This window comes from Hyperoodon ampullatus (genome assembly GCF_949752795.1).
Source record: "Hyperoodon ampullatus genome assembly, chromosome: 10".
Taxonomy (NCBI): Eukaryota; Metazoa; Chordata; class Mammalia; order Artiodactyla; family Ziphiidae; genus Hyperoodon; species Hyperoodon ampullatus.
The window spans coordinates 26,889,071-26,915,326 of NC_136923.1; the positions used below are offsets into that span (position 1 = coordinate 26,889,071).

At 41.6% G+C, this 26,256-nt stretch overlaps 1 protein-coding gene across 2 annotated transcripts in view; it reads right to left on the minus strand.

Moving 5' to 3' along the window:
- Positions 1-15,105: 15,105 nt before the first annotated feature.
- The window catches only part of SYNPR (synaptoporin), a gene marked incomplete at both ends in the record, with an annotated part of 284,962 nt that continues 273,811 nt past the window's right edge, over positions 15,106-26,256 (minus strand). For both annotated transcript variants that reach the window (XM_079713569.1, XM_079713570.1), the window contains 2 exons: positions 15,106-15,363; positions 19,372-19,563. In XM_079713569.1, coding sequence (XP_079569695.1) covers positions 15,106-15,363; positions 19,372-19,563 — 450 coding nt within the window. The remainder of the gene's footprint in view (positions 15,364-19,371; positions 19,564-26,256) is intronic.

Genomic DNA, 26,256 nt, shown 5'->3' on the forward strand with positions numbered 1-26,256 from the left:
CTCTACCTCCTGACTAATTTCCTTAGCATTTTTCATTTAAATATGGGAGGGAGAGAGAGAGTTTGATCGATCTCACTAATTACTGTTGCCCATACTGGTCCGAGTTTCAATGCCAGCCCATCCCATCGGTTGTCAGTTAACCTATGCAATTAGCTCCCTTAGAGCAGGTCATGACCCTAAGCCAGCTTCACTGCCCACGTTAAAACCAACAGCTGGTTTTCTCAGCGGAGAGCTCTGAGTAGGTTTCTGAGAATCTGGATTTGTAAGAAACACGCCAGATGATTCTGACATGGACTGTATTGCAGAACTGTTGGCAGTGGTTAAAAAGAGGCTCTGGAGTAGTTTGAATTCTGACTCTGCCATTTACTAGCTGTGTTACCTGGGATAAGATCTTTAAAATGGCTAAGTCTACTTTCTCATTTATAAAATAATACTTTCCTCATGGAAATATGTTTCTCATGGAAAGCACAGTGTCTGATACACAGGGAGCAATCAATAATAGACACGGAGAAGATGACAGTAGAGATGACGTGTCATCAGGATCCTGGCAGGACACAGACTCTAACTCGGATGGCATCAGAGACACCCATGAAGGGATCACTCAGCAGTCACGGTTAGGAAAATAAACACGGATGTCAAGGCACCCAGAGACTAGAAGCGATGGGAGACTTAGCACTCGTGTCCTGAAGGAGCAAGGAGAGGAAATCGGATGATGGAGCCCAGAGAGAGCAGGATTCTTGGAGCAGGGGCCACTTGACAGAAGCTGTGGATGAAGGGAGACAGCCGTGGCTACAAATCAGGCAAATCAGGGAGGGAGTGGGGAAGAGATACCCCAGGCTCTGATCTCCAGCCTATGCCTCCCGTTGACCAAACCAATCAGGGAACCAGCAGGAAGGAGGCCTGGGAGGTGGGGTCTGAGGAATCAACCTCCTGGGACAGAGACTGGAATAGGAGGGTGGGGTAAACAAATGGGCAAGAAGCATGATGATGATGATGGTGAAGATGATGATGATGGTGATGATGGTGATGACGATGGTGCTGATGGAAGCAAAATACTGGGAATCAGGTTTATTCATAACCTTCTCCTCAAGACTGAATCAAACTTAGGATCAAAAAGGCGTAGCAGGGCTTCCCTGGTGGCACAGTGGTTAAGAATCTGCCTGCCAAGGCAGGGGACATAGGTTTGAGCCCTGGTCCGGGAAGATCCCACATACCGCAGAGCAACTAAGCCCATGCACCACAACTACTGAGCCCGTGCGCCACAACTACTGAGCCCATGAGCCACAACTACTGAGCCCGTGCTCTAGAGCCCGTGAGCCACAACTACTGAACCTGCATGCCACAACTACTGAAGCCTGCACGCCTAGAGCCCGTGCTCTGCAACAAGAGAAGCCACTGCAATGAGAAGCCCATGCACCATAACGAAGAGTAGCCCCTGCTCGCCGCAAATAGAGAAAGCCCGTGCGCAGCAACGAAGACCCAATGCAGCCAAAAAAAAAAAAAAGGCGTAGGAGTATCTACAGACAGTTCAGGTGATAATATATCATTTTCCCCTATACCTGAATTTCGCAATATCATGGAACATTTAGGCTATTTACACAGTGTCGAAGCATCTGGAAAAAACATTAAAAAAATGTTTGACCCTTTGGCATACGAGGGTGGCATTTGAGTGTGCTGAGGTAGGTATCAGATTGGGGAAAGGAAAGGTGTGGATAGCAAGTAGGGGTTTGACAACTCTATGTGGACTTATTGACAAGCGCACGGGACCACCTGCCCGAAGGCTGCAGCCATGGGGCTCAGCAGGCTTAGCGCAAGATTAGCTTGTTATTTTTTTTTTTTTTTTTTTTTTTTTTTTGCGGTATGTGGGCCTCTCACTGTTGTGGCCTCTCCCGTTGCGGAGCACAGGCTCCGGACGCGCAGGCTCAGCAGCCACGGCTCACGGGCCCAGCCACTCCGCGGCATGTGGGATCTTCCCGGACCGGGGCACGAACCCGTGTCCCCTGCATCGGCAGGCGGACTCTCAACCACTGCGCCACCTGGGAAGCCCCGATTAGCTTGTTATTAATGGTGCTGAGGTTTGGTAAACTATTTGCGTGAGAAAAAATGTAATCACAGGAGAACGTTTTTTTTTTTTAGACCAGGTTTGCTCTCATACTTCGGTCCACTGCCCTGCTCCGTACTGAGCCCCAGTTAAATAGTGGGTCATAGGAGTGAGGTTCTAAGACATTTTCCTTTGATGGTTTGGCTTACGCCTTTTTCAGGGGCTCATTTCTTCACTAGGGGCTCTGGAAGCTCAGCAACTCTATGGATTACTTTTTGGGGAGTCTCAGAACTTCTTGGATTATGCAAAAATTTTCATGTATGTGTGCATTTTCCTGGCTAAAAGGGCTGCTAGACTCTCTAAGCGTCTTAGAACCACTGTAAGAATCATGAGAGTAGGCAAATGCCGGCAGGGTGGTCGTGATGTTGCCTTTTTGAAAAGAACCCCCAGCCTCACCCCAAGAGGAGCAGTGCGTGTGGGTCCTTAATTTCTCACTCAGTTAATGTGATTGTTAAAATTCGTGCAGTAACTGGTATTGTCTTAGGCATGTGATTGATAAATAAATAAATAAATAAATAAATAAATAATCCTCAACAAGCATTAGAAATAGGAACTGTCATCACTTAAGAGTGAGGAAATTGAAGCTTAGAGAGGTTAAATGAATTGTCCAAAATCCTCTGGCTAATCAATGGATGAGCCTAGATTCCAACTTAAGGCTGGAGGGTTTCGATCTTGATGCTCTTTTCACTACATCGTGTTGCCTCTCACTGCACTATTTCATCATTACCATTAGAGCTGCAGTTCTTGTTTCCTAAGCTGACACCCAGCTCTCTTTAAATCCTATAAGAAACCTTACCAGAATTTTCTAGCTCATATTAGCCTCTTCTTTCTCTCCATATCCCCAAAGCTCATTTTACCTCTATTCAAATGCCTCTGATCATCTGCTTTGTGTTTGTAATTAGTTGATGTCTCTCCTCCTCACTAGATTGTGAACATTATAACAATAATAGTAATAAATAACATTGATTGAAAACCTCCTAAGTGCCAGACATTGTGGTATGCACTTCCCATGCAGCTCTCAGAATGCTCTTTTTGTGGCATTATTATTATCATTTGCGTTGTTCGATGCCTTACACAGATGAGAAGATCAGGGCTTGCCCAAGAGCACACAGTTAACAAGAGCTGGTATCCAAGCATGGGTTTTTCTGGCTCCAAGAATCAAGCTTTCAACCACTCTCCCCTCCGCAAGGGCTATTTCTTAATTATCTTTGTATCTGCCTCTCAGGGTCTAGCATCATGCTCAGGAAATGTTTACGAAATTGGACAGCTGTTGACTACACTGTGTGACCCAGAATCTGGAATGTGATATCCACTGGGGAAAGCTGGGCAGGTATCTGGTACTGGGAGATCCATAGTGTCCCACGCTCCCTCCCTGCTTTCAGGGGAACCTGACAATGAAATGGAACCCCGAGGAGAGGGTGTCATGCCCACTGAAAGAAGAGCTGACAAGGACAAGAGTGTGTTTTGCACACAGTAGGCCCTCAAAAACGATTCATTGGCATATACCACAGTTTGTCCAGTTGATGGCTATCTGTGTTGTTTCCAGTTTTGGACCATTATGAATAAAGCTGACATGAACATTTTTCTACAGTATTTTTGTGTACATATGCACTCATTTCTCTGGGTATATATCTGTGGGTGGAATTGCTGGGTCAGAGGGTAGATGATGATTAATTTTCTTGGAAACTGCCCAGTACTTTTCCAAAAAAATTGTTTCATTTTACACTTGCACCATAATGTATGACAGTTCCAGTTTTTCCACATCCTCACCAACACTTGGAGGAGCCAGTCTTCTTAAGCTTTATTTCTTCTAGCAACACAGTGTGCTTTTCGTTTGCATTTCCCTGATGACCAATGATATTAAGTGACTTTTCCCATGCTTCCTGGCTATTGGATTATCTTCTTTGGAATATTACTCATTAATCAAAAGAGAACAAACAACAAATACGCACAAAGCCACAGGCCGAATAAAGAAGCCAGACGCAAAAAGAACACACATGCTGTATGATACCATTTGGGTGAAGTTCAAGAACGAGAAAAACCTAATCTATGGTGACAGAAGTTAAAATATAGGGGCGGGGGAGTGGGAGGTACAAACTATTGGGTGTAAGCCAGGCTCAAGGAGGTACTACTGTACAACATGGGGAATTTAGCCAATATTTATTTATTTAGCCAATATTACGGTAATAACTGTAAATGGAGAGTAACCTTTAAAAATTGTATAAAAAAGTAAAAAATTCAAAAAATAAGATCATTGTTTATAAAAAAATAAATAAAATAGTGGTTAACTTCTGAAAGGAAGAGTGATTGTGCAATAGCCTGAGGGGACTTTCGGGGATAATGAAAATGTTTAATATCTTGATCTGGGAGGGGGTCACGTGGGCGTATACATACCTAAACAACATTTTACTTTAATAAAGTTTATTAAAATGCTTGGTCTGCTCCTGGATTGGAAGAATCAATATTGTGAAAATGACTCTACTACCCAAAGCAATCTACAGATTCAATGCAATCCCTATCAAACTACCACTGGCATTTTTCACAGAACTAGAACAAAAAATTTCAAAATTTGTTTGGAAAAACAAAAGACCCCAAATAGCCAAAGCAATCTTGAGAACGAAAAACGGAGCTGGAGGAATCAGGCTGCCTGACTTCAGACTATACTACAAAGCTACAGTAATTAAGACAGTGTGGTACTGGCATAAAAACAGAAAGATAGATCAGTGGATCAGGATAGAAAGCCCAGAGATAAACCCACGCACATATGGCCAACTTATCTTTGATAAAGGAGGCAGGAATGTACAGTGGAGAAAGGACAGCCTCTTCAATAAGTGGTGCTGGGAAAACTGGACAGGGACATGTAAAAGTATGAGATTAGATCATTCCCTAACACCATACACAAAAATAAGCTCAAAATGGATTAAAGACCTAAATGTAAGGCCAGAAACTATCAAACTCTTAGAGGAAAACATAGGTACAACACTCTATGACATAAATCACAGCAAGATCCTTTTGGACCCACCTCCTAGAGAAATGGAAATAAAAACAATGATAAACAAATGGGACCTAATGAAACTTCAAAGCTTTTGCACAGCAAAGGAAACCATAAACAAGACCAAAAGACAACCCTCAGAATGGGAGAAAATATTTGCAAATGAAGCAACTGACAAAGGATTAATCTCCAAAATTTATAAACAGCTCATGCAGCTCAATAGCAAAAAAACAAACAACCCAATCCAAAAATGGGCAGAAGACTTAAATAGGCATTTCTCCAAAGAAGATATACAGACTGCCAACAAACACATGAAAGAATGCTCAACATCATTAATCATTAGAGAAATGCAAATCAAAACTACAATGAGATATCATCTCACACCAGTCAGAATGGCCATCATCAAGAAATCTAGAAACAATAAATGCTGGAGAGGGTGTGGAGAAAAGGGAACACTCTTGCACTGCTGGTGGGAATGTGAATTGGTACAGCCACTATGGAGAACAGTATGGAGGTTCCTTAAAAAACTAAAAATAGAACTACCATATGACCCAGCAATCCCACTACTAGGCATATACCCTGAGAAAACCATAATTCAAAAAGAGACATGTACCAAAATGTTCATTGCAGCTCTATTCACAATAGCCCGGAGCTGGAAACAACCTAAGTGTCCATCATCGGATGAATGGGTAAAGAAGATGTGGCACATATATACAATGGAATATTACTCAGCCATAAAAAGAAACGAAACTGAGCTATTTGTAATGAGGTGGATAGACCTAGAGTCTGTCATACAGAGTGAAGTAAGTCAGAAAGAAAAAGACAAATACCGTATGCTAACACATATATATGGAATTAAAAAAAAAAAATGTCATGAAGAACCTAGGGGTAAAACGGGAATAAAGACACAGACCTACTTGAGAATGGACTTGAGGATATGGGGAAGGGGAAGGGTAAGCTGTGACAAAGGGAAAGAGAGGCATGGACATATATACACTACCAAACGTAAGGTAGATAGATAGTGGGAAGCAGCCGCAGAGCACAGGGAGATCAGCTCGGTGCTTTGTGACCGCCTGGAGGGGTGGGATGGGGAGGGTGGGAGGGAGGGAGATGCATGAGGGAGGGGATGTGGGAACAGATGTATATGTATGACTGATTCACTTTGTTATAAAGCAGAAACTAATAAAAAAAAATCCTTAAGACAAAAAAAAAATAAAATAAAATAAAATAAAATAAAATAAAATATTTGTAAGTTATATTTAGGTTATGTTTAGGTATATAAATGCGGGGTCATTTCAGTCAAAAAAAAAAAATGCTTGGTCAATGAGTTATTTGGTCAAGGATGACATTCAGGAAGCTTGGATCACCTCTGTTTGCTGCCGCTATCGAGGAAGGCACTGATAGTACTGTGCCTTCGCCCACCATTGAGGACCACCCCCCAGCTCAGGGAAAACTGCCATTGACCCGCTGGTGCTCCGCTCTCATCTTCCAGCACTGTCACTTCCCCCACTAGGCAAGAATACCTATCGGTCTTAGGAACTTACTCCTTTAACTAAATATGTCTTCTGTTCTATTAGTAAAGATGCTCCTTTCCTTTTCAACGGGAACTTGATAGGAAGAATTTAGTTTACTGAGTTCTTCTTCAATTTTGTTGTCACAAACTCTGTTGAATAAACTACAGAGCTGGGCTCCAGGCACTGGGATAACGGGCATTGATTTTTTTTTTTTTCAAGGCCTAATCCAATTCTGTTATTCAATAGGCAGCTCTGTTCTTTTTCTGAAGTAAAAGGAGACGAGAAACTCACTTTCTTTCCTGCTGAGACAGTGTCTTATGTAGCCAGGCAATAGCAATCTAACTTTCAGATGGAAGTGTCATTGCAGCTACTGGCACTGGCCCTTCCCTGACACTCTCCTTTTTCTTCATGATTTTGCCAAGCTGGTGAAAAAGGACTGTGAGACCTGCTTCTATAGCTAGATCCTCTTTTGTGAGACATAATTATAGGCAAGAAACACAAGGTGGTTCTGCTATAAATTTTATACTCCATCTCTGTACTCTATCATTTAATGAGTCTTTACTGTGTTGTTGATATGGTGCAAGGTTATGTTTTTAATGTATAAAATTATGGTAAAATAGATGTAACATAAAATTTACCATGTTAATCATTTAAAGTGTGCAGTTTAGTGGCATTAAGTATGTCCACATTGTTGTGCAGCCATCACCGCCATCCATCTCCAGAACTCTTTTCATCTTGCAACATGAAACTCGGTACCCATTCAGCAATAATTGCCCACTTCCCCTTCTCCCCATTGTACGTACATACCACCTTTTGTTTACCCATCCATCCATCAGTGGATACTTAGGGGGCTTCCACCTTTCGGCTGTTATGAATAATGCTGCTATAACTGTGGTGTACAAATATATGTTTGAATCCTTGCTTTCAACTCTTTTGGGATTTATAACCAGGAGTGAAATTGCTGGAGCATATGGTAATTCCATTTTAGTTTTTGGAGGAGCCACCATACTGTTTTCCATAGCAGCTGCACCATTTTATATTCTTACCGGTAGTGCACGTGTTTTTGTTTCTCCACATCCTTGCCAATACTTTATTTTTCTTCCCTCTCCTCGCTTTTTCTTTTGATAGTAACCATCCTAATGAGGCATTATCTTATTGTGGTTTTGGTTTGCATTTCCCTAAGGATTAGTGATGTTAGACATCTTTTTGTGTATTTATTGGGAATTTGCATATCTTCTTTGGACAAATGTCTATTCCAGTTCTTTGTTCAACTTTAAATTGGGTTGTTCTCTCTCTCTCTTTTTTTGTATTGTAGGAGTTCTTTATATACCCTAGGAAAGTTTTGTTTTTGAATATTATCTCATATAATCTTCATAATAACATGGAATAGAAGTATCATTAACTCAGCTTTATAGCTGAGGACCTTGCAATACACACAGAGAAATGAACTTGCAATTCATTCCCCCCCAAAATATTTATTGAACCCTCACTATAAGTCTGATACTATTAAAAGTAATGAGGGGGCTTCCCTGGTGGCGTAGTGGTTGAGAGTCTGCCTGCCGATGCAGGGGACACGGGTTCGTGCCCCGGTCCGGGAGGATCCCATATGCCATGGAGCAGCTGGGCCTGTGAGCCATGGCCGCTGAGCCTGTGCGCCCGGAGCCTGTGCTCCGCAACGGGAGAGGCCACGACAGTGAGAGGCCCGCGTATTGCAAAAAAAAAAAAAAAAAAAAGTAATGAGGATACAACAGTGAAAAAACAAAACAAAGAACACTGTCCCCCTACAGCACACATTTTAGTAGGGAGATTAGATCTGCTGGCTACTAGAATTTGTTAATTAGTCGGCATGGGGAGGGTACCTCAGTACCACCAGGTGGGGTAGAAGTCTAGGGTTCCCACATGGTCTCAACTGACGCCATGCCAGGTGGGAGGACTCATTAGCGCCTTTGGAGGATCAGTGTCCTAACCGCTTTCTCAGTCTTCTCTGATACCACCTGATGTGGTGGCTGAGACCCCTCCTTACAGCCTGAGGCGGGGAGTCTAGGTTCATCACTTCATCTTTGTTGGTGTGGTTGCTGGTAGGGCATAGTTGTAACGGTGCCTGGCTGCAGTAGAATAGTTATTTCCTAAAAGTATTCTGTCCTGCTGGGCTGTTCTTTTCCTGCCCCTTTGGCTACAGAGAGAGCGAGCTTTTGTTGGGGCTTTTATTGTCTGTGCCCTTTGGTGTTTCAGGTGAGTGGCACCCAGCCTGGGATATATGTGGCAAAAAGAAACCCCAGGGAATCCAGTGCCTTGTGGTTCGAATCCTGGAGTCCCTTACAGTCTGTCTTCTCTCCTCCACCTTTTACACTTGTGTTTGTTTTATGTATAATGTCCAGGGTTTTTAGTTGTACTTAGTAGGAGGATTAGGGAAAATATGTCTACTCCATCTTCCCAGAAATGGAAGTCCCTGTGTAACTTTAGAAACATTAGATTATTTAAATACTTGCAGTGTAATTATGAACAAGCTCAGAGAGCTTAGGTAACTTGCCTAAGAGCCTGTTCTCGGACCTTATACCTACAGCTTATATACCCTCACTCACGATGCTTCTTTGCCAATAACGGTACCCGCCTTTATGGAACTCCATGCATCCCGGTCAGTGTCCCAGTTGCCTCCACATACTGTGTAGCTGGGTCCTTATTTATTTATTTAGCCTCTCTAATAACTTTGGTATCTACATTCTGACCCTCACACGTTACATATTTTACGCGATACCTTTTTTGTCCGTCTGTTTTTTTTTTTTTTCGGTACGCGGGCCTCTCACTGCTGTGGCCTCTCCCGCTGCGGAGCACAGGCTCCGGACGCGCAGGCCCAGCAGCCATGGCTCACGGGCCCAGCCGCTCCGCGGCATGTGGGATCCTCCCGGACCGGGGCACGAACCCGCATCCCCTGCATTGGCAGGCGGACTCTCAACCACTGCGCCACCAGGGAAGCCCTGTCCGTCTGTTTTTAATCAAACAGTTATTTTGGATTTGTTATCCACAAGCCAGCAGGCACTGGGGCCCCAAGCTCGTCAACAATGCAAGGGGCTCCCTTGTCAGACTCTTCTCCTCTCTTTGGTTGGTCATTGTTGGCAAAACCACCTGAACAAAACAAAACAAAAACAAAAACAAAAACGTGGCTTTGCTATGGGCTGGGATGGTGAAGTTGCCAGCAGATGGCTTAAAGCATTTAACTACCTGTCCTGATGTAGTGAAAATTGGATTTCTGAATAAGAATGCTCGATGTTTTATTGGTCTGGGCTTTAATTATCTTACAATGTAATGGGAGAAAAAGTGAGAGCCTTTCATTTTCCACTGGTGGCTGTCATTTTGCAGACCTTTCTGACGCTTGCTTGAGAGGGAGAAACTGCTTCTGCTGGTCACTGGGGCAGCCTGTGGCTCCTGCGTGAATAAAACATGCCAGGTAATTTCTGTGATGCGGCCAACACACATGTATGTAGAATCGATGCTTATTATCCCATCAATTAACAGAGATAAAAAGATTTTAAGCTTTGTGATTGTTGGGAATCCCCCACTCAAGAAGAGGGTCTCTAATTTCTTTGGATAATCCTTGGGTTCTTAATTTAGGATTTTAATGCCCACAGGGTGAAGAAATCAGACGAAAATGCTCAGCTCCAGAAAATATGCTTAAAGAGGTTTGACGTTCGAAAGACTGAAGGAATTGTTCATCCTGACGATGAAATGCTTGCTTGTATATTCCTGAGATGGTAGCTTAGGTGGGGAAAAGGCTTGCTTTCAAAGTCATCTGAGTGTGTTTAATGATATACATTCAAACTTTTAATTTATTTTCTGAATAAATATCACATTTTCAGGCTTTAAACCAAACATATAAAAGGCATAGAGTAAAAATTTCCTTGCTATTCCTGTGCCTCATTTCCCCAGTTTTTTTCTTTCCCCTTATAACCACCTTCATCTGAATTAGTTAGAAAGTCTGAATTTTTTTTTTCTCAAAAAATCCCGTGCATGGTTCTCATACAGAATTGCGATTGTCTTACGTCCTTTAGGGGACCGGGCACAGAATAAATGAAGACATAAATCTTGAACTATAAAACCAAGGATCCAGGGGAGACATGATAGAGTGATGTTTTCCCCTCTCTCTCCCTTGTGGACCTTTCAGAGGCTGTGTGCCTGCTGCCTGATTTCTAATAAGCCACTTTCTGTGTTTCCAAGAGCGGGAGAAGTCATAGCACTGCTCAGCTCAATAATCGGGCGTGTTTTGAGCCTTTGCTATTGTCCTGATGGGGATCTTGGCCGTCCCCTCCCGTTTCCTTTACTTTTTTTTTTTCACCTTTTTTTTTTTTTAATATATATTGAAGTATAGTTGATTTACATCGTTGTGTTGATTTGTGCTGTACAGCAAAGCGATTGTTACACAAATATATACATTCTTTTTTTTTTCATATTCTTTTCCATTATGTTTTATCATGGGATACTGAATATAGTTACCTGTGTTATACAGTAGGACCTTGTTGCTTATCCATTCTATATATAATAGCTTACTTATCTACTTCTGGCCTGCCCCAGGGAGTTGCAGGGCTCAGCCTTCATTCAGGCCTTTCTTTTTCTCAGTTTATGTCTCCAGCACATGAATTTTCAAACCCAATAGAAGCTTTTTTCTAGGCTGGTGTTAGAGTTTGAGACTAATCTGCACTGAAGAAGTAAAATACAGTATGATATAAATCTCCACTGGTGCTTCTGTGCTGAAGGGAATGTGATTTAACCTGGAGAGACTTGCATTCCCAGGATACTCGCAAGATCGATTTTCCTTTAGCACTTTTGTTTTACTCTGTTTTGGACCACATTCTCACCATAGTGTGTATATGGGGTTTAAATAGATGGTACTGATCAAACTGTCCTTTTAAAACTTGAAACAGCTGGCAATATGTCTTCCTAGTGGTATGTTTGAAATTGGACGGATACAAGTAAAGATAAGCAAGTTGTAAACAGAAATAGCCAATGTTGAGCCCAGCAGAGATATTAATACACTGAAGAATCTATTTGGAGGGTTCTAATTTCCCTAACACAGTATATTTCCTCCTGAGCTCTGACTCTGGGAAGTGGGGCATCAGCAAGTTGCCTTGAACCCCTTAGCGCTTGTCATGGTGATGAACTGTTACACAGCATGTCTGCTTGAGCAAATTCCACTAGCGATATTAAGTTGCTAAGCCCTTTGTAGGAATCACAGAGCACAGAGTATACCTAAAAATAACACCTAAAATAAAAATGAGCTGGTACCTCAGTTACCTCCGCCTGACTATCACCGACACCACTGATCAGCAAGAATTCCTATTTATTTGTACACTCTGAGATCACCTCTTTTCAAATATCTAATTTAGAACAAGTGTTACTTTTGGAAGGAACACACTTTGGAGTCATTTCTTTATAGTTGCATGAGTTAGAAGAGATTCTTGCTTTATATATATATGTCCATCCATCCAACGATCCATCCATTTACAGAAGCATTCATCATTTGACATTCACTAATCAACACAGGTTAGGTGCCAATTGTGTACCAGGCACTGTGTCAAGGGCTTAGGGCTATCTAAACGCAATAAAGTTAATTGAAAGTAAAAATTCAGTTCCTTCGTCCCATTTTAAGTGATTAATAGCCACATGTGGCTAGAGGTTACCATATTGGACAGTACAGAAGTTGAATGTCTTTATCATTGTAGAAATTGCTATTGGACAACACTACACTAGATTTTAAATCCTGTGTCGATGGAGAATGTGTCAACTTTGTTTACTGCTGTATTTTGGGTATTAAGCACATAGTACTTAGCATACGGGTACTCAATAAACACGAATCAATTGATTGTTTAATTGGCGGAGAGGCTGTTTTGTGAGGAGAGTCAGCTCCACTCAAGAAATGAACTGAGGGGCTTCCCTGGTGGCGCAGTGGTTGAGAGTCCGCCTGCCGATGCAGGGGACACGGGTTCGTGCCCCGGTCTGGGAAGATCCCACATGCCACGGGCCGGCTGGGCCCGTGAGCCATGGCCGCTAAGCCTGCGCGTCCGGAGCCTGTGCTCTGCAACGGGAGAGGCCACAACAGTGAGAGGCCCGCGTACCGCAAAAAAACAAAAAACAAAAAACAAAAAACAAAACAAACAACTGCTGATTCTGAGGATTTCTCCACTTTGGAGAATTCACGACAGCATGAGAATCAGAGGCCACACTCTGTGCCCTGGACAGTGCTGAAGAAAGCAGTCCAATCCAGCCGCTATCCTGGGAAATCAGAGGTGGATGTGGGGAGAACTCATGCCTGTTCTCCTTCTCCCACTCCCAGCCCACTGCCTAATGGGTGTTAGGTCAAAGCTATTTCCTATCCCCAGGATGTCCTCCACTATATCCCACACCCACCGAGATCTTGTCAAAATGCTGATCTCATCACGTCCCTCCTCTGCTTAAATCCTTCAGTGCTTTCCCTTAGCTTCTTTAGGATAAAGACAGAATTCTTGATCTTGGTGCCCAAGTGGGACTCCCCACCTCCCCCAATAAGCAGCGACACCTCTCTCAAAGCCCCCCTCACACATTATGCGCTACATATCCATCCTGTCTCCTGCCATCTGAGAGCTTTGCAAGCCTACTCTCTGCCTGGGATACTCTCCCTTCCACCATGTCCTTGTGAAATTCTGCACTGTCTTGAGGCAGATTCAAGCTCCTTGACTTTCCCCTAAGCAGCTCGAGTTCCCCTGATAAGCATTCTCATGGAATTCTGTGTCTTTGTTGCACACAGTGTAACTGGGGTATGATTATTTTACTGTCTGTCTCCTCAATAGAATGTAAGCTTCCTGAGGTGGGGCGTGTTTCTGCTTTCACTATTGTATCCCCAGTGCCTGGCAGAGCAGTGGGGATACAGGAGGTCCTGGAATGACGGAATCAACGAATGAACAGCCCTGGTCTCATAAAGCAAGGTCAGGGTGAGAGACTGGAAAGACTGTGCACTTATCCTTTGTTCTCTCATTGTTCAAGCTCACCAGGTTCTATTGCTATAATTCTCCATTATCCAGCCAGCACTGTATGCAATAACTTTATTAAGGTCAAAGAGATATCACAATACAGATTTATCCAACAGGATCCAGAAATGGTTTATACATATCATCTAAGACACACAGCCGCTTTGGGCTAAAATATTTCCAACATCACAGATCACACAATGAGTTTATACATCAATAACGACTTTTATCTGGAAATACAGATGCTCAGCTTGCTCTCACTGTTGGGCCCTGGCATTTCAATTGAGTTAAAACAAAGAGGCGAAGATTAACATTTTCTTGAAAATGAATACATTCTGGGAAATATTTAATGAGAGATATTTAATATTTAATGCAGAGAGGAAGTCATTTTTAATTTATGGGTAACATTCAAATCAGACTTTGTAAGTTGAGCCGAGACTTGAGAATTTTTAATAATTGGATTTAGGACATATTAACTTTACAAATAAACAGGATTTAAAAGTTTAGCTGATAGTTTAGGTTCCACAGACTATCCTTCATAAATTAACATGTTAGCACAATACCTTAACTATGGTGTCTGATACCTACATCTCCATTATTCTAAGGAAACAAAACTCCATCCACACTCATAGTTATTGGGCCCATTGTTCACGGTCCATAGAATAAAAGCCACAAAACACCATAGAAAGTTACAAGAATGTAAATATTTAGCTAACTAAATCGAATAAATATTGGGCAATTTCCATCTACAACACTGAATATCTACTAATCAGGGAAAAACAAAAACCCCAAACCTTAGTTACTATGCATTCAGAATTGGATAAAGCCAGAGAGACAAATTTGCAAGTATACAAAGTAGTGAATATATTTCTTTAAACATCCATTTAACAAATTCGTGGTACAAACTGGAAAATTTTCATAAATACAGTTCAAATGTTCATTTTGTGAGAAAATGCTTATTCATGCACTAAATCATATGAGCACTGATTCATCAAATAAAAAAAATACAGAGTAATTGTCTGAAAGCAATACTTAGAGACTCACAATTCTACAGGGTCTGCAACTAAAAAATAATAATACATGCACGTTGTGATGCACCAAACAGTATTAGAGAAATCATTAAAATGGCTTTCGCATCAAAAACCATAAGAAAACTCAATGCTGTTTAACTTACTTTATGCATATTACATACCAGAGACTTTAAGCTACAAAATGCTTCTACTATCTCAACACGCATACAAAACGACCATAAAAGTATCTGTGTATATAACAAGGTACTCTCCAATTAGCCATCTTGATGAATCATGTATCTCCTCATGTCATCTCATCTCTAAATACCATTCATCACGACCCAGGCCTTTCTGCTTTAATGAAGACTACAGATCTCTTATTTACATTCAACTCTCCCTGAATTAATAACTGATTGAAACTCTTAAAAAATTCTCCTGCCACTGACATGGAAGGTGGTGAGGCTGTCTTTGGAAGAATGCCAACACTACCCTGTTAAATCTGATTGGTAAAAGAAGCAGGGCCACCGGGCTGTTGGCCAAACTCATCCGAGGATGGCCCCAAACTCGCCTGCTGGTTGTACCCACTGCTTGATCCATAGCTGTCGTGGTTGTACCCGCCTTGGTTATAGCTACTGGAGTGTCTCTCCACTGGGTCTGAAAGATATCTCTGGCTCGAGGAATGCCAGCCGGTCTCCTTGAAAACAAACCAGATGTTTCCAGCCCAGAGAATAAAGTTCAAGAATCCAAAGACCTGAAGGAGGATCAAAGCAAGTGAGTTGATAGACTGGACAGAAACCCCAGAAAAATCTCAGTTTCAGAAAAATCCTTCACAACACAAAAGGTCACTTTTCACCTCAATGTGGAGGCCTCTTCCAATTTCACATTTGGAGTCACTGTTTCATTTAGAATATCTGACTTTTCATGAAGGCTTGCTACAATACATGTTAGGCACTGCATAAAAGGCTTTATGTATATCCATTCATTTAGGCAAAGAAGGTGCTATTATTACACCCATATTAAAGATGTGAAAACTGAGGTTCAGCAAAGATAAGGATATTATTCAAGGTCACATGGCGTGGTTAGTAGTAGACCTGGGACAAGCCCTGTTCCATCTAGCTCCATAGACAGAGCGCCTACCTAATCCATCACTACCTCCCCAGATGAGGTAATCCTCATGGTGTGTAAGATATCTTCAGGGGACACAGGGTTGAGTATTTTCATTTTAATGATGGTGCATTAATTTATAAGGTTACCTTCACTTTAATGCTAGACTTACTACTTTTCCATTTATTAAAATGATATAAATAAAATAAGTCAACCTAAAAAGTATGGAGTAAGCAATGGTACAGGTGGAATGCAGACAAGCACACGCATGGCAGTGTACACAGAGGTTGGGCTTCTTTGAATAATTGTACTTTCTGTGCCTCTCACAGTCAGAAGTGAATGCCCAAACCACACTCTGAATAAAGTTCAGGTTGCAGAGAGGTATGAAATGTTTTCTCAAGAACTCAATGTGAGACTTTCCAATGGAAACTCCTCTCACTCTCTAGAAGGGTGTCCTCGGTGAGCCAGAGGACCGGGTGTCACTTCCCTGGGGCCTGAGTGTTTGACGGAAGCAGAACTGTTTGCTTCTGTAAGAGGCCCAAACAGAACAGTTGTTCTGCAGCCTCTTCCAAGGCGGACTGGTTGACTGGGAATTAAGCAAGGCAGTCAGTTTTAACAGCCCCCTTTTGGAGACAGACAACGATAGTGTGACACAAAGCTGTGATGACATTAAAGTATATTTAATAGCCACTCCAGCACGATGCTGACCAAACAAAATGGACTTGGGCAGAGGCCATAGCTCTGGAGTAGGCTTCTAGAAGTCCCCTGCAGTGTTAAAATAATTTATCCCTTATTTGTTGGATGGTGGGATGCTTCAGAGTGCCCTGGGGGTGGGAGTGGCAGGCTAGGTAGTCAAGATGAGGGACTTTGGGGGCTTGAAACATGGGCTCCAAGCTTCAAAATTTTAGCAGCAAGTGGATCAGGACACACTACCTGAATCTCAGTCTTGGAGCCATCCCCTCTGGCTTTGGAATTCGAGTGGCCTGGGCTCTGCAATTTTTTGCTTTATGATTCTGGACAAGGCAGTTAGCCTCTGAACATCAGCATTTTTAAAAATTCTATGAAATGATGACAATTATTCCTTCCTTGGGGGATAGTTGTGAGGATTAAAGAGGATGTGTGTGAAGCAGCTAGACAGTGCTGGACACGTTAGTAAATGCTTACTGATTGCTAAGCTATGCTATGAATCACTTTCTAAAATATTTCCATGAATTGTATTCAGTTGACTCTTTTGCTGAGGCATAAACTGAAGCAGGGCTTTGAGGCCATATTCTTGAGGTGTCAAGAGCCAAAACTGAGCATCTAGGCGGCTAACCAATCTCACTGAAGATTGGGTTATCCAGACCTCCCTCCCTCCCTTCCTTCTTCTCTCTCCCCATCCCATCCTTTTTTCTTCCTTTAACCTTAACTGAGATTTATTTAACATAATTTTGTGCCATGCTCTAGGCTCCTTGCTGAGGGAGATACAAAACACAAATAAGGTACTTATAGTATAATAGTTGCATGATCAAAATAAATTACGTAATCCCTGACACAACTCTAATGGACATACAGGACGTTTTAACCATGTGTACAATAACTAGGATATTTTCCATCAAAGGGGAGAGCTTGATTAAATTACACCTCTGAAAGTATAGGTTGATGAGTAGAAAAAATGATCTTGGAATCTTTTCAGATATGAGGGATGGCTCTGCCCAGGACTATAATTTCACCTGTTTTCTATTCCTTGGTCCCTCCCTTTCCCCTGATGCTACTTTGTTTCTAAAAAAGGGACACTCCAGAAGAGCCTAGAAATTAGGGAAATGCAACTTAAAAGTAAGTACATAAACAAGGCATTGCCATGGGCCTATTTAAGGAGCGGTGATGTCTTTATCATCATCACAGAGGTATCACAGATCTCTTGCCTGGCACATTTTAGGGGCACATGAGCCCTCGAATTTGTTCTTGCCATTCTGTTGCAACTGAAATCAGAGTAGGGATTTTGATTCTAGCCTAGATGTGGGACAACAGAACGAGAGACTGAAAAACACAGTACATAACATGAGAAAGAATGGAGAGAAGACATCTAGATTATCTGAGGACATGTACCAGCATTGCTTCCGTGAAGCTGGAGGAACAGAAGTAGAAATTATGGATGGTTCATCCGTTTCTGCTACTTGTGACCCAACCATTATACCCCATATAGACATTGGTACCAGCAGTGGGATACAAAGAATGGATTTGAGGGATACGAAGACTGTTTTGCTTTAGCCAGTTTAAATGGAGTTTTCTGCCACTAGGAACTGGAGCACACAAACATAGATCCAGAATGAAAACAGCACCAGACCTGCCCTTCCACACACAACGTGATTTGCTTTCCATCCGCTCTTCTTTTGATTTTTAAGACATACGTCGCATTGTTTCTCATTCAAAATTTGCATCTCCTAGTCTAAACTTATTAGAGACATCAGAAGCAGAATTAAATGGACTGTGCAGGATGTCATAATTTACTAGAAGAACTAACAAACACACTGAATGATTTTATCTATGTTCTTAGATTCTGAGATCAGGGTTATAATAACTTTTATTAAGCACTGCCTGTAAACAAACTACAGAAGTAGTAGAATGTATTTTAATGTACACCTCAAAGTATTCATCTATAGCTATGGCCAGAAGTAAATAAAAATTACTGTGACACCCTAATATATAGTTTATTTCAATGTTTACTATCTTATTACTAAGGCAAGATTCACAGTCAAATCACCAGCAGCTGATTAGCCACCCTTTTCCCCTTCTTAAATGCCTTCTCAGATTAAATTCCAGAAAGTTGTAGAAACATAAGTTAACCTTGAAGCAAAGATAATTAATTTTTAAGGGTGGCTAAAGAATGTTGATCCTTTATCAAACACTCCTTTATCAAACACTGAGCCCTCTATTATTTGGTAACTACTGCTTTTTGCTGCTACTATAGCTTCTGTTTCTCAGATACAGTTTCTTTCTTTGGAGTAACACAAGTTCTTAGACTCATAAAATAAGAATCCAATTTAGTGGCCTTGCTATCTGTCAGGTGTTCTGTCTCCCTGTAAGAGCCATACACTTGATGATAATATTTGACTGTTCAACTAATACAGTTCGGCTTTTCCAAAGTTGCTTTTCCAAGCAACTAAACCAGAAGCATGGAGAAGATTAAAAAAATTACCATACTATTATAGGTATTTTTTATACTTTGCATTTCTATCTGTACCCTACTTGGTCTGCGTATTTTTCTCTAGACAATCAACTGGGTGTATTCTGACTATGTGTGGCTGGAACAGTGTTTTCTTCCCAGGAAACCTCTATGCCATCAAATATTCCTTGTAACTTCCGGCAGACTTCAGACTTAAAGTTTAGATTTTATATCTGCTTCTGGCTTAGAATTCTGACTTGACTGTCATCCAAGCAACAGCTGCCAGTACCTGCTGGGCTCTTATTAAGAACTCTTTAATTGGCAGCATTAAAGTCTATGGGTAGAAAACTGGAAGGCCAAAGGATCATCTTGCCTGTGGAGTGAACTATCACCTTTTAGACTGGACTCATTTCAGAGGCAAAAATTCCCCAGAAGACTCCTGAGATGTTTTTCTGATTCCTGTGACTGGCAAACAAAGATCTGGAAGGTAAAGCATAGAGGGAAACATACCACAGAAGTGTTTAGGCTGGACATCACAGGGCTGTGGACAGCCATGCATTTGTTGGACGGCTGTTTGCAAGCTGACATCAGTAACAATACTTCTTTGGGATCCGTAGCAACCTTGACATCAGACAGCCCTTTTGCCCAAGCTGATGAACCCACCAACCACAAGAAAGAAAAGACTACAGTGACGATGAAGTCCTACAGAGACAGAAAGATAAAACAGGAAGAGAAAAGTGAGTTCTAGAAACAAATTGATTCGTTTATACAACTCTTTGGTTTGCCTTTTTTTTTATTAGTTTCTGCTTTATAACAAAGTGAATCAGTTATACATATACATCTGTTCCCATATCCCCTCCCTCTTGTGTCTCCCTCCCTCCCACCCCTCCAGGCAGTCACAAAGCACCGAGCTGATCTCCCTGTGCTATGCGGCTGCTTCCCACTATCTATCTACCTTACATTTGGTAGTGTATATATGTCCATGCCTCTCTCTCGCTTTGTCACAGCTTACCCTTCCCCCTCCCCATATCCTCAAGTCCATTCTCAAGTAGGTCTGTGTCTTTATTCCTGTTTTACCCCTAGGTTCTTCATGACATTTTTTTTTCTTAAATTCCATATATATGTGTTAGCATACAGTATTTGTCTTTCTCTTTCTGACTTACTTCACTCTGTATGACAGACTCTAGGTCTATCCACCTCATTACAAATAGCTCAATTTCGTTTCTTTTTATGGCTGAGTAATATTCCATTGTATATATGTGCCACATCTTCTTTATCCATTCATGTGTCATCTTTATCATCAAGTGTCATGATGGACACTTAGGTTGTTTCCATCTCCGGGCTATTGTGAATAGAGCTGCAATGAACATTTTGGTACATGTCTCTTTTTGAATTATGGTTTTCTCAGGGTATATGCCTAGTAGTGGGATTGCTGGGTCATATGGTAGTTCTATTTGTAGTTTTTTAAGGAATCTCCATACCGTTCTCCATAGTGGCTGTACCAATTCACATTCCCACCAGCAGTGCGAGAGTGTTCCCTTTTCTCCACACCCTCTCCAGCATTTACTGTTTCTAGATTTTTTTTTTTTTCGGTACGCGGGCCTCTCACTGTTGTGGCCTCTCCCGTTGCGGAGCACAGGCTCCGGACGTGCAGGCTCAGCGGCCATGGCTCACGGGCCCAGCCGCTCCGCGGCATGTGGGATCCTCCTGGACCGGGGCACGAACCCGTGTCCCCTGCATCGGCAGGCAGACTCTCAAACACTGCGCCACCAGGGAAGCCCTCTAGATTTTTTGATGATGGCCATTCTGACTGGTGTGAGATGATATCTCATTGTAGTTTTGATTTGCATTTCTCTAATGATTAATGATGTTGAGCATTCTTTCATGTGTTTGTTGGCAGTCTGTATATCTTCTTTGGAGAAATGTCTATTTAGGTCTTCTGCCCATTTTTGGATTGGGTTGCTTGTTTTTTTTTGCTATTGAGCTGCATGAGCTGCTTATAAATTTTGGAGATTAATCCTTTGTCAGTTGCTTCATTTGAAAATATTTTCTCCCTGGTTTGTCTTTTGAAAAATTCCAAGACCCCATAGCATTGGAACCATGTTGAGAAACAAATAAAAGAAAGTTTTGTGATACTGTATTTATATTTCTAGAAAATAGACTTATTAAAATCACAATAGTAATAACTTTTACTGAGCACTTATTATGTGAAGTATTATTCCAAGTTTACATGTATTAATTCATTTAATCCTAACAACAGCAGTATGAAATAGATGCGAATCCTGTCCCCATTTTACAGTTGAGGAAACTGAGGCACGAAGAGGTTAAAAATGATTCTCAGAGTCATGAGTTAGTAAGCAGGGCGGGGGGGCAGGATTCTAAGCCTGGCCGTCTGCTTCCAGGACCAGTGAGCTTGACTATTCTATACTGCTTTTCATGTCTGCTTTAAGGAACATTCATGTGTTTATTTAAAACAAGTACATTAAGAAAGTTAAAAAGATTGAGGTCCTGCTTAAGTTAAATATGACACAATAGAAATGAATCGCTTTGCATAAACAAACTTTATGGCTGAAGTCAGGATCTATGTCCTTGGAGTAAATATGTTATTTTGGGGAGCTAATGCAACCCTTTCCCCACCTAGTACCATTTTATACAGAGGGATGGTATACTGTACTAAGGTATCTCATAGGAGTTAAAAGCTCAGTCTGTCATCTATAGGCCTGGGGTTGAACCCTGACTTTGCTGCTTACTAGCTGTGTCCTTAGGCACTTTGCTAAACTATTAATACTTGAGGCCTCAATTTAACCCTCTGTCAACTGGGATAATAACAGTATCTGTCTCATTGGATGGTGGTGAGGAGTGAAAATGTGTATGTTTGCCTCTTTCCCCCAGTAAGATGTCAGCTCCATGAGGGCAGGGCCTTTGTCTCTTTTGCTTATTGTTGGGTATTGGCAGAAGAGGTGCCAGCAGCATTTGTTGAGAAAATAAATGAAAGAATAAATGAGTATACAAAATGGTCCCAACTGGGTTCTATAAATTTCTGTATAGGAGTTTATCAGGTGGTAATGGTAGGATGAAAGATGACTTTTGTATTATACAAACTTGTATATTTAAAAACATATTTTATAATTAGACCAAATAAAAACAGCATGGCAATGTGATCAAGGCACTGATTGATCATATCAATGGCTCGCCCAGACAGAACTGCAGGTGGCCCTGTTTGTCCTTACAGCAGCACCCAGATTTATAATTAGACCAAATAATAAATGTCATTAGAATTGAGAGTTTTAGCATCAAAGGTTTCAGAAAGCGGCCTCAAGCCAAGTTTCCTATACCTGAGCAAAGTGTGACAATTTGGCAACTATGTCAAAATTCTAGCTAGAGTATAAATTAGCCTCAACTTTTTTTTGGTCTTTTGCTAAGCCTAAATTTGAAGCTACATACAGGGAGAGATGTGGGAGCAAAGCCCTGACCCCACTTTCCTCCCATTCTTTAATCTACCAAACCAGGTTCATTTTGCCCAATGCTCAGCAACCCAAAACCCCGACAGGCCTAGGACTGCAGCAAAGAAAAGATTTTTTTTCCGTGACAGAGCCAAGCGCAGGAATGGAAGAACAAATCTCACACGCACCCCCCAGAAGGCGAGGGGCTGGTGGGTGGTGGGGTATTTATGGGATGAGGAACAAAGCAGCAGGGCAGGCAGAGGCGTGCGGGGCGTGGGGAAAGGTGACTGGAAGAAGGTGCAGGAATCCTCATTCTGCCCAGGCGTAACGAGGCTACAGGCCTCTGCACGTGGCGTTTTCGACCCTCTGACGTCAAAAGGTCACCTAGAGGACAGTGGCGCATGCCCAGTTGAAGGGTTGTTGGTCCCCATCCTCTCTTGACCAGCTCATCTGGAACTAGACACAGCTGACTCTAAGTTCCTTCTGCCTGGAGGACAGGCAAGTCTTAAAACAACCTTGATTAAGGAAGGCAGGTGAAATGGATTTAACCCAGGGTTTCCTTCCAATTGGCCAAACCCAATTAGAACCCCATGTGATCCATGCAAGTCACCTCTTGGACATAGAACATGGTGGACAAGGCAGAGCGTCCATCAAAAGCTGTCCCAAACTAGTGGCTGTCTTAGGAAACAGCTGCTGTCACATTAAATGTGCTGTCACATTTAGAGTGCTTCCTATATGCCAGGCACTCTGCTAACCACTTACAGACATCATTAGCCTTACAGCGAGGTACTGAGGTTAGCCCTGCTTTTCTTAGGAGGAAACTGAAACACAGACGGGTCAAATACTTTCCTTATAACTAGTGCCTGGCTTGACAACTGTGCCGTATCATGAGCTCACCCTCACCCTCAGTGTAGCTGCTTTCACTTTGCTAAGTCAGCTTTCAGGAATACCAGAATGAAGCTGTGAATCAGGAAACACAGAAATCAAACAGCAAGATAGAAGCTCAGCTCACAGAAGAGCTTTGGGTTTTTCGAAGAGAGTATCGCTAAGCAGTGGCTGGATGGGATAACTTTCTGGGTCCACTCACAGATTTATTTCATTATTTCATTTGGAACACTAATAAAAGTGACATTTGACTTCTAGAGAATATCTAGTTTTTAACACACTATGGCAGAAGATCATTTGATCTTCACCATAACTGCATGAGGGCGAAGACAATTATACCCAGTTGAATGCTGAATAATAAACACACTACAAAATGACTTATCTGGAAGGCCTATGAATTGTTGTGTAGAGGGAGCTTTGGGCTTCTCTTTACTACCTGCTTAATCCATGCCCAAGAAGGATGCATGTTGACATTGGTCAGGACCAAGAGGGAAGTTTGAGTGGGAGGCGGGGAAGCTTGTTTATTGGGAATTTTGGTGGCCCACATGTCTGCTGAGGCTATCAGCTTTCTGCACTTGCTTACCTGTAATTCTCTCCCTCTAAGAAAGCCAAGCAATGAACAGAGTGAGACCCAGGGGTAAAAAGATCTAGGATGGATCTGCTTATATACCTAAATGTTGGCAGAAGAGTATTCCTGCCTTTCTGGACCCTTGTACTCTATAGGTTTGTAAGCCTAGGGAAACAACCAGGGATGCTACTGTTTCCAGGTGAGTTGCTAGCTTATGTAGAAAATGACACTCTTTCCAAATAGTTGGATACAGGTTTTGACACATCTACCAGTAAGTACAGAAACAAGTAAGATGCCCAAGTCTTAGACCAGAGGTGAGGCAACTGCTGAAACCAGTTTAGATGTCTTAAAAATAATTGGGAAAAATCATATTTGTAGAGTTAGTCAAGGATAAGTCTGGAGATTTAGAGATGCTTATTGAGCATCTTATCAGCCTTTTTTATTTTTATGCATTATTTAGCATTTCTAAAATATTTTTGGGCCTGCCATTGAAGCAACTAGATGAAAATACTAAGGTTTAAACAATTAACCAGCTTTGTCTACTTAACGTGAAACATCTGGGCATAGTAAACATATCTAGAAAACACCAGATGTCAGGCGGCATATAGATGAAACATCTGGAGGAAATGTAGTATATAGGAGACATGGTGGGAGGCTTGAAGTCAAAAGCAGCCCGATTTGAACTTCATCACTCACACGTACCTTGGACTACAATGTTCTTTCAATGTGTGAACAGATAGATAGGTAGACAGACAGATATGACTTGGGAGTCATATATATGTGATAGCACACACACACGTTTAAAAAAACAGATTACACACAACTACTTTTTTTCCTCCATACAATGGCAAACAGTAGAGACATGGAGAGTTAAAATATCAGCCAACCCAAAGTAATTTCTTAAACTGTCTAAAAATTTAAGTTGCCCCACCGCCAACCTATATTTAAGAATGGATACGTTTTATAGGAAATCATTTCAAGTAAGCTACACTGAGAAATTGTGACTCAGAAAATGCTAGCAGACCTTTTAGGGGCCACCTTCCAAAACAAGTCAGCTCCTTTTTGAACCCTGCTCTGTGCTCTCTTGCTGTCACCTTCCCTGAAACTGAAAAAAAAAAAAAGCTTCTCTGGAATTACATAATATTAGAGTGGGAAGGAACTGCTAAGGAGATAAATCCAGGCTGTCAAATACTCCTTTGAAAACATAATCCTATTATTAACTTACTATTCTACACTTACTGATATCTCCAGATAGGACATGGAAGAATTGATATGCATGGCTGGAAATAATACACAGACTTAGAAATTCTCTGGGCTTCAGGGTTGACATCTGTAACATGGCATAGGAGTGCCTACCTTACAGGATTGGTGTGAGGATTAAAATTAAATACAAATGTTAATCATGGAGACTGGAGTATTTTCATTGTTGCATTTATGAAGGTGGTAAAGATGCTGTAACCTTCAAGAGACATGGCCTGATTATGTCATGGTCAGTGATATTTGACAATGAATTCAGTTGTAATGACTTGCTTTCCCCCCCTCCACTCTGTATTCTGATGTTCTTTCAAAAACAGATTCACTCTGCTGAGGTTAAATTCATATGGCCAAAACTTTGTATTTTCTTAATACAGTCTAAAGTTCGAGTCAGTGGTTCTTTGTGGATAGAGCTTCAAATCTATTTGGCAACGACCAGGAGTGTGCCTGTCCGTGTGTGTGTGCGTGTGTGTGAATATATCATCCGGTTACAATACATGATAGAAAAGAACTGGGATAATTGTGTTAAGACACGAAAGGCCATTTGAAGAAGAAGTTCTGCCTGGGATACGTTGGTCACTGCTACATTCTCAGAAGGCACACAGTATGTGCTATTTAAATTCTGTTCATATGTTGACCTCATTCACTGGAATGTAAGTTCCTTGGGGATGAAACCGTCTTAGACACCTGTGTCCCTGTGCCTAGCCAAACGTCTGGCGTGACTTCTCATCTATACCCACTGAATGCAAGAAGAAAGGGTAGAGACTTCACATTTGGCAGTCACCCAGAGTGTAAATCATTTGAATTTCAAAAATCTCACGTTTTGTAAATTATTTCAAAGATATAAGAAACTCCTAACACTGGCTGCCTATAAAAAATTACATGACTGGAAGAAAGGGATGGAAGAAGGGTTTGGGGGGTTTGTTTTTATTATTTTTCTTTATATCTATCCCCCCGTATACCCTTTCAGGCTTTGAAAACTTTAGTATAATTTTAGAATAGGCATATTTTACTGGATTTGACCTTCGGCAATTGTGAGAAACGTTCTGTTTAGGGGAATGATTATGATTATATTTCACACTTCCCTCCCACCGACATTTTTTTTTTTTTTTTTTTTGCAAGTGAGCAAGCGGTGTTAGCACAGTTAGGTTCATGAAAAGAGCTGCTATTTTTCAAGCATTCCTTCTGCCTTCCTGGAATTGAAGACCCATTATTCTATCATATATCAACCCATCTGTCAGCCTG